The sequence below is a fragment of the Petromyzon marinus genome, chromosome 59 (genome assembly GCF_048934315.1).
Source record: "Petromyzon marinus isolate PM22_M1 ecotype Great Lakes invasive population chromosome 59, UKy_Petmar_22M1.pri1.0, whole genome shotgun sequence".
NCBI classification, from domain to species: domain Eukaryota; kingdom Metazoa; phylum Chordata; class Hyperoartia; order Petromyzontiformes; family Petromyzontidae; genus Petromyzon; species Petromyzon marinus.
This window is the reverse complement of record NC_133725.1, coordinates 3,601,913-3,618,894: the sequence shown is the minus strand read 5'-3', so window position 1 is coordinate 3,618,894 and position 16,982 is coordinate 3,601,913. Positions and strand designations below refer to the sequence as shown.

Here is a 16,982-nt window from a genome sequence, read left to right as displayed (position 1 = left end):
GTGGTGGTGAGAGTGGTGGTGAGAGTGGTGGTGAGAGTGGTGGTGGTGAGAGTGGCGGTGAGCGGTGGTGGTGGTGAGCGCGATGGTGAAAACAGGTCCCTTGAATAACAGTGCGAATGATGGTGATGTTGATAGAGCCACCCACCCACCCAATCACCAACCACCAACCCTCCCACCCTCCCCACCACCCACCTTCGCACTCACCCGCCCTCCCCACCACCCACCCACCCTCCCCACCACCCATCCGCCTACCCACCCACCCACCTACCCTCCCACCCACCCTCCCCACCACCCAACACCCCCCCTTCTACCACCCAACCACCCACCCACTTTCCCACCCACCCACCACCCTAACCACCCACCCACCACCCTCCCACCCACCCTCCCACCCACCCTCTCACCCAGCCACCCACCACCCTAACCACCCACCCACCACCCTCCCACCCACCCACCACCCTACCACCCATCCACCACCCTCCCACCCACCACACTCCGACCCACCCACCACCCTAACCACCCACCCACCACCCTCCCACCCACCCACCACCCTCCCACCCACCCACCAACCTCCCACCCACCCACCACCCTAACCACCCACCACCCACCCACCACCCACCACCCTCCCACCCACCCACCACCCTACCACCCATCCACCACCCTCCCACCCACCCACCAACCTCCCACCCACCCACCACCCTAACCACCCACCACCCACCCACCACCCACCCACCACCCTCCCACCCACCCACCACCCTCCCACCCACCCACCACCCTACCACCCATCCACCACCCTCCCACCCACCCACCACACTCCCACCCACCCACCACCCTAACCACCCACCACCCACCCACCACCCACCCACCACCCTCCCACCCACCCACCACCCTCCCACCCACCCACCACCCTACCACCCATCCACCACCCTCCCACCCACCCACCACACTCCGACCCACCCACCACCCTAACCACCCACCCACCACCCACCCACCACCCTCCCACCCACCCACCACCCTCCCACCCACCCACCACCCTACCACCCATCCACCACCCTCCCACCCACCCACCACACTCCCACCCACCCACCACCCTAACCACCCACCACCCACCCACCACCCACCCACCACCCTCCCACCCACCACCCTCCCACCCACCCACCACCCTACCACCCATCCACCACCCTCCCACCCACCCACCACACTCCGACCCACCCACCACCCTAACCACCCACCCACCACCCTCCCACCCACCCACCACCCACCCACCCACCAACCTCCCACCCACCCACCACTCTAACCACCCACCACCCACCCACCACCCTCCCACCCACCCACCACCCTCCCACCCACCCACCACCCTCCCACCCATCCACCACTCTCCCACCCACCCACCACCCTCCCACCCATCCACCACCCTAACCACCCACCCTCCCACCCACCCACCACCCTCCCACCCACCCACCACCCACCCACCACCCACCCACCACCCTAACCACCCACCCACCGCCCAACCCACGTGCTCCGGCAGCCTACAAGCGCCTGAGGGTGGAGGACGAGAAGACCCCGCTGCTCCACGGCCTCCTTCGCTCCTTCACCGCCAGCCTTGTGGACGGCGTCGTAGCCGGGACGGCTGGCTGTGGTGGCGGCGGCGGTGGTGGCGGTGGTGGCGGCGGTGGTGGCTGTGGTGGCGGCGGTGGTGGCGGTGGTGGTGGCGGTGGTGGCGGTGGTGGCGGTGGTGGTTGTGAAGCCACCTGCCGCTTCCGTGGGCAAGTGGAGGCGGCGTTGGAGCGGTGCGTCATGGAGAAGATCTTCCGCTGGGCGTTCAACCCCAACGACGACGCCGACGTCCACCGAGACGAGTGAGCGGTTGGCGGGGGGCGAGCGGTTGGCGGGGGGCGAGCGGTTGGCGGGGGAGCGAGCGGATAGCGGGGAGCGAGCGGTTGGCGGGGAGCGAGCGGTTGGCCGGGAGCGAGCGGTTGGCGGGGAGCGAACGGATAGCGGGGAGCGAGCGGTTGGCGCGGAGCGAGCGGTTGACGGAGAGCGAGCGGTTGGCGGGGAGCGAACGGATAGCGGGGAGCGAGCGGTTGGCGGTGAGTGAGCGGTTAGCGGGGAGCAAGCGGTTGGCGGGGAGCGAGCAGTTGACGGGGAGCGAGCGGTTGGCGGGGAGCGAACGGATAGCGGGGAGCGAGCGGTTGGCGGGGAGCGAGCGGTTGGTGGGGAGCGAACGGATAGCGGGGAGCGAGCGGTTGGCGGGGAGTGAGCGGTTAGCGGGGAGCGAGCGGTTGGCGGGGAGTGAGCGGTTAGCGGGGAGCAAGCGGTTGGCGGGGAGCGAGCAGTTGACGGGGAGCGAGCGGTTGGCGGGGAGCGAACGGATAGCGGGGAGCGAGCGGTTGGCGGGGAGCGAGCGGTTGGCGGGGAGCGAACGGATAGCGGGGAGCGAGCGGTTGGCGGGGAGTGAGCGGTTAGCGGGGAGCGAGCGGTTGGCGGGGAGCGAGCAGTTGACGGGGAGCGAGCGGTTGGCGGGGAGCGAACGGATAGCGGGGAGCGAGCGGTTGGCGGGGAGCGAGCGGTTGGCGGGGAGCGAGCGGTTGGCGGGGAGCGAACGGATAGCGGGGAGCGAGCGGTTGGCGCGGAGCGAGCGGTTGACGGAGAGCGAGCGGTTGGCGGGGAGCGAACGGATAGCGGGGAGCGAGCGGTTGGCGGGGAGTGAGCGGTTAGCGGGGAGCGAGCGGTTGGCGGGGAGCGAGCAGTTGACGGGGAGCGAGCGGTTGGCGGGGAGCGAACGGATAGCGGGGAGCGAGCGGTTGGCGGGGAGCGAGCGGTTGGCGGGGAGCGAGCGGTTGGCGGGGAGCGAGCGGTTGGCGGGGAGCGAGCGGTTGGCAGGGAGCGAGCGGTTGGCGGGGAGCGAGCGGTTAGCGTGGAGCGAGCGGATAGCGGGGAGCGAGCGGTTACCGGGGAGCGAGAGGGGTCAGCTGTACCCAGTGGCCGCCGCGTTGGGACGCCTGTGGTGTGCGTCGCCGTGTTTTCGCGAGATTGACCGGCGCGGCCTGCCAGGTTGGAACCACGAACATCCGTAAAGGGGGCGGGGCTATCACTCCACGGTTGTAATGATGATGACGACAATTAATATATTTCACCTGGCCGTGATGATGGGATGCTGCTGCTACGATGATGACGATGATGATACCGATGATGATGACAATGATAACGACGATGATGACGATGAGGGTGACGGTGATGACGATGATGATGATAACAGTGATGATGATGACGATGATCGTCACGACGATGTCTTCCAGATTGTTCTCCCGTCACATCCAGCGTCTCGCCCTCATCGTGACCCCTGACCACCCGGCCATCCAGATCCGCACGGTACCTCCACACCCCCTGCACCTGGGTTCAAGCCCTGGGTCTAGGTGTCTCTGTCTCTGTCTCTCTCTCAGGGGGTTCATAATGGCTGTGACACACACACACACACACATCCTGAACCTGGGTTCAAGCCCTGGGTCTAGGTGTCTCTGTCTCTCACTTAGGGGGTTCATAATGGCTGTGACACACACACACACACACCCTGAACCTGGGTTCAAGCCCTGGGTCTAGGTGTCTCTGTCTCTCACTTAGGGGGTTCATAATGGCTGTGACACACACACACACCCTGAACCTGGGTTCAAGCCCTGGGTCTAGGTGTCTCTGTCTCTCTCTCTCTCTCAGGGGGTTCATAATGGCTGTGACACACACACACACACACATCCTGAACCTGGGTTCAAGCCCTGGGTCTAGGTGTCTCTGTCTCTCTCTCTCAGGGGGTTCATAATGGCAGTGTCACACACACACACACACCCTGAACCTGGGTTCAAGCCCTGGGTCTAGGTGTCTCTGTCTCTCTCTCTCTCAGGGGGTTCATAATGGCTGTGACACACACACACACACACATCCTGAACCTGGGTTCAAGCCCTGGGTCTAGGTGTCTATGTCTCTCTCTCAGGGGGTTCATAATGGCTGTGACACACACACACACACACATCCTGAACCTGGGTTCAAGCCCTGGGTCTAGGTGTCTCTGTCTCTCTCTCTCTCTCAGGGGGTTCATAATGGCATTGTCACAGACACACACACCCTGAACCTCCTGAGTTCAAGCCCTGGGTCTAGGTGTCTCTGTCTCTCTCTCAGGGGGTTCATAATGGCTGTGACACACACACACACCCTGAACCTGGGTTCAAGCCCTGGGTCTAGGTGTCTCTGTCTCTCTCTCTCTCAGGGGGTTCATAATGGCTGTGACACACACACACACACACCCTGAACCTGGGTTCAAGCCCTGGGTCTAGGTGTCTCTGTCTCTCTCTCTCTCTCAGGGGGTTCATAATGGCATTGTCACAGACACACACACCCTGAACCTCCTGAGTTCAAGCCCTGGGTCTAGGTGTCTCTGTCTCTTTCTCTCTCAGGGGGTTCATAATGGCTGTGACACACACACACACACATCCTAAACCTGGGTTCAAGCCCTGGGTCTAGGTGTCTCTGTCTCTCTCTCTCTCTCAGGGGGTTCATAATGGCTGTGACACACACACACACACATCCTGAACCTGGGTTCAAGCCCTGGGTCTAGGTGTCTTTGTCTCTCACTTAGGGGGTTCATAATGGCTGTGACACACACACACACCCTGAACCTGGGTTCAAGCCCTGGGTCTAGGTGTCTCTGTCTCTCTCTCTCAGGGGGTTCATAATGGCAGTGTCACACACACACACACCCTGAACCTGGGTTTTAAGCCCTGGGTCTAGGTGTCTCTGTCTCTCACTCAGGGGGTCCATAATGGCAGTGTCACACACACACACACCCTGAACCTGGGTTCAAGCCCTGGGTCTAGGTGTCTCTGTCTCTCTCTCTCAGGGGGTTCATAATGGCAGTGTCACACACACATCCTGAACCTGGGTTCAAGCCCTGGGTCCGGGTGTCTCTGTCTCTCACTCAGGGGGTCCATAATGGCAGTGTCACACACACACACACCCTGAACCTGGGTTCAAGCCCTGGGTCTAGGTGTCTCTGTCTCTCTCTCTCAGGGGGTTCATAATGGCAGTGTCACACACACACACATCCTGAACCTGGGTTCAAGCCCTGGGTCTAGGTGTCTCTGTCTCTCACTCAGGGGTCCATAATGGCAGTGTCACACACACACACACCCTGAACCTGGGTTTTAAGCCCTGGGTCTAGGTATCTCTCTCTCACTCAGGGGGTTCATAATTGTTGTGTCTCTCACACACCCTGAACCTGGGTTCAAGCCCTGGGTCTAGGTATCTCTCTCTCACTCAGGGGGTTCATAATGGCAGTGACACACACACACACATTCTGAACCTGGGTTCAAGCCCTGGGTCTAGGTGTCTCTGTCTCTTTCTCAGGGGGTCCATAATGGCTGTGACACACACACACCCCGAACCTGGGTTCAAGCCCTGGGTCTAGGTGTCTCTGTCTCTCTCTCTCAGGGGGTTCATAATGGCAGTGTCACACACACACATCCTGAACCTGAGTTCAAGCCCTGGGTCTAGGTGTCTCTGTCTCTCACTCAGGGGGTCCATGATGGCAGTGTCACACACGTACACACATCCTGAACCTGGGTTCAAGCCCTGGGTCTAGGTGTCTGTCTCTCTCTCTCAGGGGGTCCATAATGGCAGTGTCACACACACACACACACACCCTGAACCTGGGTTCAAGCCCTGGGTCTAGGTGTCTCTGTCTCTCACTCAGGGGGTTCATAATGGCAGTGTCACACACACACACCCCCTGAACCTGGGTTCAAGCCCTGGGTCCAGGTGTCTCTGTCTCTCACTTAGGGGGTTCATAATGGCAGTCACACACACACACACCCTGAACCTGGGTTCAAGCCCTGGGTCCAGGTGTCTCTGTCTCTCTCTCAGGGGGTTCATAATGGCTGTGACACACACACACACACCCTAAACCTGGGTTCAAGCCCTGGGTCTAGGTGTCTCTCTCTCACTCAGGGGGTTCATAATGGCTGTCTCACACACACACACCCTGAACCTGAGTTCAAGCCCTGGGTCTCGCTGTCTCAGGGGGCGGTTCATGATGGCTGTGTGGAAGACACTTGAGTCGTCACAGCTGAGAAAATCCCGGGATTCGAGCCCCTGGGTCTGGGCGTCTCCTCCATCTCCCCCACCTCTCTCTCTCTCTGTCTCGGGCGGTTCCTGATGGCCCTGGTGGCCCTGGCTTGCCGTGTCCTGATGGCCCTGATGGCCCTGATGGCCCTGGTGTCCTGATGGCCCTGATGGCCCCTGGTGTCCTGATGGCCCTGATGGCCCTGATGGCCCTGATGGCCCTGATGGCCCTGATGGCCCTGGTGGCCCTGATGGCCCTGGCTCACCGTGCCCTGATGGCCCTGATGGCTCTGATGGCCCTGATGGCCCTGATGGCCCTGGTGGCCCTGGCTCACCGTGCCCTGATGGCCCTGGTGTCCTGATGGCCCTGATGGCCCTGATGGCCCTGATGGCCCTGGTGGCCCTGATGGCCCTGATGGCCCTGATGGCCCTGGTGGCCCTGGCTCACCGTGCCCTGATGGCCCTGATGGCCCTGATGGCCCTGATGGCCCTGGTGGCCCTGATGGCCCTGATGGCCCTGATGGCCCTGGTGTCCTGATGGCCCTGATGGCCCTGATGGCCCTGGTGGCCCTGGCTCACCGTGCCCTGATGGCCCTGATGGCCCTGATGGCCCTGATGGCCCTGATGGCCCTGGTGTCCTGATGGCCCTGATGGCCCTGGTGTCCTGATGGCCCTGATGGCCCTGGTGGCCCTGGTGTCCTGATGGCCCTGATGGCCCTGGTGGCCCTGGCTCACCGTGCCCTGATGGCCCTGATGGCCCTGATGGCCCTGGCTCGCCGCGTCCCTCTGTGTCCTGGTGCAGGCGTTCCACAACGAGGCCCCTTGGTGGCAGGCGCAGGAGGAGCTGCAGCTGCTGTGGGCCTACAAGGTGCGGCGCCGCGGGCCTCACGGCGCGCCGCGTTAGGCCACGTGACCACGGGCCCTCCATACATGACGTCACGTACTTGGGGGGTGGGGGGTGGGGGGGGTGGGGGGGGGTGGGGGGTCAGACATTTGTGACGATGTGTGACGAGGGGGAGGGGGGAGAAGTTTGAGAAATGTGACGTCACGTAAAAATGCGCAGCTTTAAATAAATGTGGGCAACGCGTTCCGCTTGAAACTTGATTTGGTGCTAAAGTGACTGCACGAATTGCTCTTTGTTTTTCTTTTCGGTAAAGTCACGTAGAAATAAGAAATAATGAAAAAAATTAAAATAACAATATTTATTTTTTATTTTTATTTCTACGTTTCTACTTAGTTAAATAGACTTTGTCATAAATGTTTTCTCCTGCAACATCAGAGTGCGTCGCCACATTAAATACGCGCTGCAATGACAATAGTTTAAAGCGATGTGAAGCATGTTTTATTTTTATTTAAAGCTTTCGCGTCTGCAGGGATTCACATTCTTGGTTCTTTCGGTAAAGTCACCACGTAGAAGGGAAACAATAAAATAAAAAATAATAAAATATATAAAACAATTAAATTCTCACGACGTTTCGACTGCAACACCTGATGATGATTGCTTGTGTTCCAGTCGAAACGTCGTGAGAATTTTATTGTTTTATATTTGTATTATTTTTTTATTGTTTCCTTTCTACGTGACTTCACTGAAAGAACCATGAATACAAGAGGTTCATATTCTTGGTTCTTTCGGTAAAGTCACCACGTAGAAGGGAAACAGTAAAATTAAAAAAATATATATAAAACAATCAAATTCTCACGAGGTTTCGACTGCAACACCTGATGATGACTGCTGCTTGTGTAGCAGTCGAAACGTCGTGAGAATTTTATTGTTTTATATTTTTTATTATTTTATTGTTTCCCTTCTACGTGACTTCACTGAAAGAACCATGAATACAAGAGGTTCATATTCTCGGTTCTTTCGGTAAAGTCACCACGTAGGAGGGAAACAATAAAATAATAAAAATACGTCGTTTTTTATTTTCATAATTTTTTATTTTTTTCCCTTTCTACGTGACTTTACCGAAAGAACCAAGAGTGTGATTTGAAGCATGATTTATATTTTTTTTTTGGGAGGAGAGGTGGGGCAGAGCTTTGTGACGTCATATTTCAGTGTGGGGGGGGGGGGTGGTCTGACTTTTTGTGACGCCGCGTGACGAAGGCGGTTGGGGGAGGGGTTAAAAAAATCGTCCAAAATGGCGTGACGTCATTTATGGACGGGCCCCCCCCCCCCCCCCAAGGGCACGTTCTGCCTGACCCTCGACTCGCGACGCGCTAACGTTTAAGGGCCCCCCATTTGGGCTGCCACGCCACTCCCTGGGGGATTCGGGGGACGTGGCCGGAAGTTTTTTGTTTTTGTTTTTAGGGAGTGGCAAATCATCGATAAACACCCCCCAAATTAAGCACGGGGCAACGTTAAAGTTTCCACTCGCTTTGCTTCATCATCCCCAATATGGTAGTTTCGCGATTTGTACGCTTTTCTTAATGATCGAGAAAGAAAGGGGGGTGGGTGGGGTGGGAGTGGGAGTGTGCAGGGCTGCTGTAAAGGTTTAGAAACCCACTGCTTTAAACAATGAAACTTGAAAGTCTTCCATTGTGCCCCGGGCGTAAGGCTCGCACGCTGAGCTACCCAAGCGCTGTTTCAGAAGCGAGCTGGCAAACACAAGTGATAGCTCTACGAGGTGGACTCATCATCATCGTCGTCGTCGTCGTCGTCACGTGGACATTAATAGCGTTAGCCAAATACTTTTAAACGTGTGGCGATGTTGATTCTAAACGTGGGGTGGGGGTGGGGGGTGGGAAACCGGAGGACCCGGACAAAAATCCACGCGACCACGGGGATAGACAGAGAGAGACGCAAACTCCAAATATACAGCAGGCGTCAGGGTCGGGATCGAACCCACGACCTCCTGTACACCAGGCGAGGTAGTCAACATCTCATAGCCACCGTGATGATGATGATGAGAGAGAGAGATACGCAAACTCCAAATATGCAGCAGCAGGCGTCAGGGCCTGGATCGAACCCACGACCTCCTGTACACCAGGCGAGGTAGTCAACATCTCTTATCCACCGTGATGATGATGATGATGAGAGAGAGAGACACGCAGACTCCAAATATACAGCAGCAGGTGTCAGGGTTGGGATCGAACCCACGACCTCCTGTACACCAGGCGAGGTAGTCAACATCTCATAGCCACCGCGGCTACCTAAGGAAGGGGAGCACAATCTTTCTCGTCTTCCACCCCCACCCCCCACCCCCCACCCCCCACCCCAGACCCCGAGCGACAAGGCTCGCTGCATCCTGCGTGTTTGCCGCACGGTGGTGACCTTGCTGAGCCTGGCAACGGAGCGCGGGTCGGGGCCCGGTGCCGACGACCTCATCCCCGTCATGGTCTATGTCATCGTGCAGGTCAGCCCAGGTCGGGTCGCCCGCCCGCCCGCCCGCTCGCTCGACCGGGTCAAGGTCGGCTTCGAGGTCACGGCCGCCCCCCGCGGGGGCGCCTTACGCTCGCCCGTTTAGGGTGCCTCGGTTCCGGTTCCCGTGACCTCTTGTCGGGGTGGGGGTCAAGGTCACGGTGACCCTACGGACGCCCGTCGCTCGTCTGTCGATGCCTGGGTTCCGACTTCCGTGACCTCGTGTGGACAGGTCATGGCAAATGAGTCGAGTTGAGTCGTGAATCTGACGTACTCTGTTGCACCGCGCTCGTACGCACACACACACACACACACGTGTACGCACGCACACACACACACACACATGCACGTGCATGCATGCACGCACACATACACACACACACACACGTACGCACACATACACACGTACACATACGCACGTACACACACGTGCACCCACACACACGCACACGTGCACACACGCACACGTGCACACACGCACGTGCACACACACATACGTCCACACGCACGTACACTCACTTACACACACACGTACACACACACGCATGTACGCACACCCACGTGCACGCGCCCACACACACACACACACGTACACACACGCACGTGCACCCACACACGTGTACGCATCCACACACACGCACACGTGCACACACACACGTGCACACGCACACACACGTGCACCCACACACGTGTACGCATCCACACACACGTGCACACACACACACGTGCACACGCACACACGTGCGCACATACACACCCGCGCACACACGTGCACGCGCCCACACACACACACGCAGGCAAACCCGCGGGCGCTGCTGTCCACGGTGCAGTACGTGAGCAGCCTGCACGCCGCCTCCATGGAGGGCCATGACTCCTACTGCTGGCTCCAGTTCTGCTCCGCCATTGAGTTCATCAAGACCATCAACGAGTGATACCGGTGGGTCGCGGGGAGGGAGGGTGGATTGGTGGGTAGGAGGGTGGGTAGGAGGGTAAGAGGGTGGGTGGGTAAGAGGGTGGCTTGGAGGGTGGGTGGATTGGTGGGTGGATGGATTGGTGGGTGGGAGGGTAGGAGGATGGGTGGGTAAGAGGGTGGGTGGGTGGGTAAGAGGGTAGCTTGGAGGGTGGGTGGGTGGATTGGTGAGTGGATGGATTGGTGGGTGGGTGGGGAGGGTAGGAGGGTGGGTGGATTGGTGGGTAGGAGGGTGGGTGGATTGGTGGGTAGGAGAGTGGGTGGGTGGAAGGGCTCTCAGTACCCTCCACGTCTCAGCATGACGACGTGCACTGTGTCATTTCCGCCGCTGTTCGTTATTTAGAATCAGAATATGTATTACTACTGGAGGAATCCGATGAGCTATGAAGCTCACTTTTCACAGGTTCGTTGTGCAATAAAAACGGACCACGGTGGAATCGCCACTCGTTCAAGATATCAGCCAATCAAAACAAGGGGGTGTGTGTCACCTGACCAATGGGATTACTCAATCCACGCATCGATTAACAACGAATCGACCAGGCGATTAACCCGCTGATTACGGATTATCTGTATTTTTTATTATTTGTTCATATTAACAATCTTACTCCCCTTCTTTGGTTCTTTCGGTAAAGTCACGTAGAATGAGAATAAAATAATAAATTGATAAAATAAAATAACACAATAATATTCTCACGACGTTTCGGCCACAACACAAGCGGCCTTCATCAGGTGAAGGGGGCGAGACTGTCTGGTAGGACAGCGCTGGAGTGAGAGAGCCACGTTCAGATCACGGCTTTTAAGCTGTGTGAGAGGAACAAAGAGCCTTAGAGTCGCGGCTCTTTGTTCCTCTCACACAGCTTAAAATCCGTGATCTGAACGTGGCTCTCTCACTCCAGCGCTGTCCTACCAGACAGTCTCGCCCCTTCACCTGATGAAGGCCGCTTGTGTTGTGGCCGAAACGTCGTGAGAATATTATTGTGTTATTTTATTTTATCAATGTATTATTTTATTATCATTCTACGTGACTTTACCGAAAGAACCAAAGAAGATGAATCATTGCAGTCACGAAAGCTTTAAATCGAAATCTTGCTCCCGTTATTCTGATATCGGATCGACTGAGTGGAATCTAAACGATTAACCTGGATTCACGCTCCACGTACGGGCAAGAGGCACGTCTCTCCGAGTAACGCCACTCCCACTGTCTTCCATATATGGGCAGAGACACGCCCCTATCGGGTAATGCCACGCCCACTGCCTTCCATATTTAGGCAGAGACGCCCCTACTGGGTTACGCCACTCCCACTGCCTTCCATATATGAGCAGAGACACGCCCCTACTGGGTAACGCCACTCCCAGTGTCTTCCATATATGGGCAGAGACACGCCCCTACTGGGTAATGCCACTCCCACTGCCTTCTATATATGGGCAGAGACACGCCCCTACTGGGTAACGCCACTCCCAGTGTCTTCCATATATGGGCAGAGACACGCCCCTACTGGGTAATGCCACTCCCACTGCCTTCCATATATGGGCAGAGACACGCCCCTACTGTGTAATGCCACACCTGCCTTCCATATATGGGCAGAGACACGCCCCTACTGGGTAACGCCACTCCCACTGCCTTCCATAGATGGGCAGAGACACGCCCCTACTGTGTAATGCCACACCTACTGCCTTCTATATATGGGCAGAGACACGCCCCTACTGGGTAACGCCACTCCCACTGCCTTCCATATATGGGCAGAGACACGCCCCTACTGCATAATGCCACACCTACTGCCTTCCATATATGGGCAGAGACACGCCCCTACTGGGTAACGCCACTCCAACTGCCTTCCATATATGGGCAGAGACACGCCCCTACTGGGTAACGTCACTCCCACTGCCTTCCATATATGGGCAGAGACACGCCCCTAATGGGTAACGCCACTCCCACCGCCTTCCATATATGGGCAGAGACACGCCCCTACTGGGTAAACGCCACTCCCACGTCCTCCTACATTCGGGCAAATCCGTGATGGGCGATTCCGCCGCTCTTGTTTACAGCGGCGGACTAAACCCCGCGGTCGCGTGCGCAGGGCCCCGGGGGGGACGCGGCTGGACTTGCGGATCCGGGAGGTCGACCGGTTCGACCACCCTTCCCACGGCGGCGGGCGACGGTTGAAACGCCGACTTCAAATTGCCGCTTCCTGCTGATGTCGACGCAGGGGCCAGCGACTCAAAGATGTCGCGTTCGGGTGGCCGAGCCGGCGGACAACCGCGTCGGCAGGAGCCAGCGGAGTCGTCGTCATCGCTGTGATGTCTCCTCCTTCGTATTTGTGGATTGTGGTGGGGGGGGGGGGGGGGTTCCATTGCGTCATCGCACGTTACACTACGGTCTCCGTTCCGGATGACCCACAATCACGCAACACTACTACTGCCGGAGAGGTTTTAATTGTCCATTTGTGCATCGGGTATCGTCCGCGCGTAACTGCTCCTGCCACCGTGGTGTGTGCGAACGGACGCGCCTCAGGGTGGACCGCGGGCAGCCCCGTGGAAGATCAAACCCCCGGAAGATTCCCGGGGTTTGAATTTCCACGAAAGCTCCTCCCGGTCGACGCCGGACCACCACTCCCGCTCACGGCCACCAACACCGGTGACGATTCATTTATCTGAACCGGTGCCGAGCCTCCCCCGGGGCGACTCGGCCACCGGACGAGTTGGCTCGGCACAATGTGCGCAGTAAACATCGGCCACTGGGGGAGACAAAGGCGGCCGGGGCGCGGTGCTGGCCACCCACCAGCCCCCCGCCCGCCCCGGTCTGGCCACCGTGGAAGAGTAGGTGGGCTTCTTTGCCGGCCCACGAAGGAGTACATTTTGCGAGCTCCCGCGCGTTCCTCGTCGAACCGGCGATCGGTGGCTCGCCGGGGCCCGCGGTCATCATCACTGCCTTGTGGCGGGTCGTGCACGCGCGCGTGTACGTGTACGCGCGCGTGTACGTGCGCGTGCACGTATCTGTGTGTGTGTGTGCGTGTAGGTGTGTATGTATGTGTAGGTGTGTGCGTGTGGGGGAGCGGTGGTGTAGCGGTTAGCGCTACGCCGCGCTACGAACCCGGCGACCCGGGTTTCGAATCCCGCTCACGGTCAACGCCGGCGTCGATTGTCTTAACCGGTCCTCGGCCTCCCCCTAGGTCGACTCGGCCTCAAATGATTACCTGGTGCGGTGTGTAGTTTGTAAACACCGCCACTGCGGGAAACAAAAGCGGCCGGGAGTGGCGCTGGCCACCCCACCCCCTTCGTGTGTGCCGTGCCGGCCTTCACAGGCGGTGCTCGCTAACAGCACTCGCCCCGACAGTCCGTTCAGGCCACACGGGGGATCTTTGTCTTCGTGTGCGCGCGTGCGCTTGGGGTGTGCGTACGTTGAACTTCTTTGGCACCGCGCTTGATGAAACAAAGGAAGTCGTGTTACTTACTTTGCCCCGTGCTTAATTAGTGTTTTTCGATGATTCGCCTTCTGAAGACAAAATCTGCCCGTGATAGGGGGGCATCTCGCACCCTCCCCGCCCCCCCCCCCCCCCAGGGATGCTGCGGTTAAGAAGAAGAACCGCTAGATGGTGATGCTGACGCTGTTCGCAGCGGTGTTACAAAAGCACAAACGGCCACAACACAGTTTATTGACGCTTCCGCGACCAATATCATCCATGAGAGGTTTTTTTTTTGGAGTGGGTGGGGGGGGGGGTGTGTTAGATCACGTATATATATAAATGTTCTGTCGTTAAACCCGGACACCACCATCCAAAGCGCATCACGTGAACAAAACGTGCCAAATCTCGACTTAATTGCTTTCGTGACTGCAGGAATTCATATCCTTGGGGTCTTCCGGTAAAGTCACGTCGTCGATAGGTTCAAAGCAAATAACAAAAATAACTACGAAGTTTCGATCGCAACGCGAGCGTTCTTCCTGACGGCGATCGCTTGCGTCGCCATCGAAACGTCGTAGTTTTTTTTTTAAAGTTACTTTTGTTAATTTCTTTGAAACCTATCCCCACGTGACTTGACCGGAAGACCCAAAGAATAAAAACGTGCCAACTCGACGCTAGTGAAGAGGAGTCGGAGAATAGTCGAACCACTTCTTCAATTCAGCAACGCACAGCAACTCTCGTTCCAAAGCGACCCCCGAACACACCTCCCACAGCCCCTTTTCACCTCTCCGGCCCTTGCTCCCAATACGCCCCAATACACATCCGCGTCTGGTACGCCTTCTGGACCGGGTGACGTCATTTGCCCTTTAACCCCCGACCCCCGTCCAGCGTATACCCCGCGCGTGTGATTGGTGCCTGTTCGTGAGAGCGGAGATGCCGTGCCTGCGTGGTGCGCGCACGTTAGCGTGGCTCGCAGATCCCTTACACGAGTACCGCACCACCGGTTTGTGTGTTGGAGAGCGTGCCCCCGCGACGTTTATCACTCGAGTCGCCGTGACGTTTCGCCAGTGACTACAGCGACCGTGCAGCATCGAGCGACGGCCCAGAGCTCGGAGCTGCCTGGCCTTGCTCTCCAGCACGCAACCGGTTAGTGCTGCGCCCCGGAACGAATTGGCCACGTTTTGACTTGAAGCTTTTCGTGACCGCAGGAATCCATACTCTCTGGTTCTTTCGGTGAATGTCGCGTTAGTAGTTAGAAATAGCGTGAAACAAATGACGACGTTTCGATCGCGGCACAAGCGGTCGCCATCGGGCATTCCTTTGCGATCGTAACGTCGTGATTTATTTGATTTTATTTCTGACTACGCGACTTTACCGAAAGAGCCAAAGAGTATGGGCACGTTTTGGGTTCACGTGAACACGAGACACCCTTGCTTGATTGGCGGCGGTGCGGCAACCACAATGCAATGGGGCGTGGCGCGTGGCGGTTATTTTTATTATTATTACGTTTTTTAAAAAGAAATATATATAGAGGAAGAGTGTACGGCAGGTGAAAGTTTTTCGTGCAATGATCTGAGCGTTTTGGGAAATTGTCCGACGTGTCCGGGCAATCGCCCGAGGCCAGAGAGGAGGCGGTTGGTCTACGCTCCGATCGATGGGTGGGTGGGAGGGGGGGTTCACCATCACCCCCTCCCCCCCCCCCCCGGTCACTAGAGGCGATGCAATCCACAACAAAGGTGAATTGAACATAGAACCGATTCGAAATCAGGACCAAAGGACATGGGTGCTCACCTGGTTCAATAAAGGATGTCGAATCTCAAGAGTGAAATTCATCTCAATGGGTTGTGATCGGGTTAAATAAAGGATTTGAATCTCAAGCGAGATAAATTTATCCCAGTGGGTTGTGATCTGGTTAAATAAAGGATTTGAATCTTAAGCGAGATAAATTTATCTCAGTGGGTTGTGATCTGGTTAAATAAAGGATTTGAATCTCAAGCGAGATAAATTTATCTCAATGTGTTTGCGATCGAGTTAAATAAAGGATTTGAATCTCAAGAGAGAGAAAAATTCATCTCAATGGGTTGTGATCTGGTTAAATAATGTATTTAAATCTCAAGCAAGATAAAGTTATCTGTATGGGTTGTGATCTGGTTAAATAAAGGATTCTAATCTCAAGAGAGAGAAATTAACCTCAGTGGGTTATGATCTGGTTATATAAAGGATTTGAATCTGAAACGAGAGAAATTCATCTCAATGGAGTTCTCAACCTGGTCGAACAAAGGACGTCACTCGCAGTGGCTAAGTCATTGAATCTAGATTCAATGACTTAGTTTGTGTGAATTGTATTGTCTAAGCTGTTTGTATTATAATAATAATAATAAAACACTACACACGTTTCCCTGAAAGCGCAGAGTGCCTTTGTCCGTACGCAGTTCGTGTCACCGTTGAATGTATGAAGGTGGTGAAAGGTTGAAATGGCACTGCACTAGTGGTGGCAAACCAATGGCCCACGGGACAAACCCGGCCCGCGACTCCACTTCACACGACCCGTGACTTCACTTCACACGACCCGTGACTTCACTTTACACGACCCGTGACTCCACTTCACGTGACCCGTGACTCCACTTCACACGGCCCGTGACTCCACTTCACACGGCCCGTGACCCCACTTCACGTGACCCGTGACTCCACTTCACACGGCCCGTGACTCCACTTCACACGGCCCGTGACTCCACTTCACACGACCCGTGACTCCACTTCACACGACCCGTGACTTCACTTTACACGGCCCGTGACTCCACTTCACACGACCCGTGACTTCACTTTACACGGCCCACGACTCCACTTCACACGACCCGTGACTCCACTTAACACGACCCGTGACCCCACTTCACGTGACCCGTGACTCCACTTCACACGACCCGTGACCCCACTTCACGTGACCCGTGACTCCACTTCACACGGCCCGTGACCCCACTTCACGCGGCCCGTGACTCCACTTCACACGGCCCGTGACTCCACTTCACACGGTCCGTGACCCCACTTCACGTGACCCGTGACTCCACTTCACACGGCCCGTGACTCCACTTCACACGGCCCGTGACTCCACTTCACACGACCCGTGACTCCACTTCACACGACCCGTGACTTC

The 16,982-nt window shown here is 57.0% G+C and overlaps 1 protein-coding gene across 1 annotated transcript in view; it reads left to right on the top strand.

Annotated features, from left to right (window-relative positions):
* Nucleotides 1–16,227, top strand: part of LOC116955453 (uncharacterized) — an 82,450-nt gene extending 66,223 nt beyond the window's left edge. The window contains exons 18-23 of the mRNA XM_076052940.1: nt 1,526–1,856; nt 3,297–3,369; nt 6,908–6,973; nt 9,321–9,455; nt 10,258–10,397; nt 12,477–16,227. Of these exons, the coding sequence (XP_075909055.1) occupies nt 1,526–1,856; nt 3,297–3,369; nt 6,908–6,973; nt 9,321–9,455; nt 10,258–10,392 (740 nt within the window). The 3' untranslated portion in view covers nt 10,393–10,397; nt 12,477–16,227. The remainder of the gene's footprint in view (nt 1–1,525; nt 1,857–3,296; nt 3,370–6,907; nt 6,974–9,320; nt 9,456–10,257; nt 10,398–12,476) is intronic.
* The last annotated feature ends 755 nt before the right edge of the window (nt 16,228–16,982 follow it).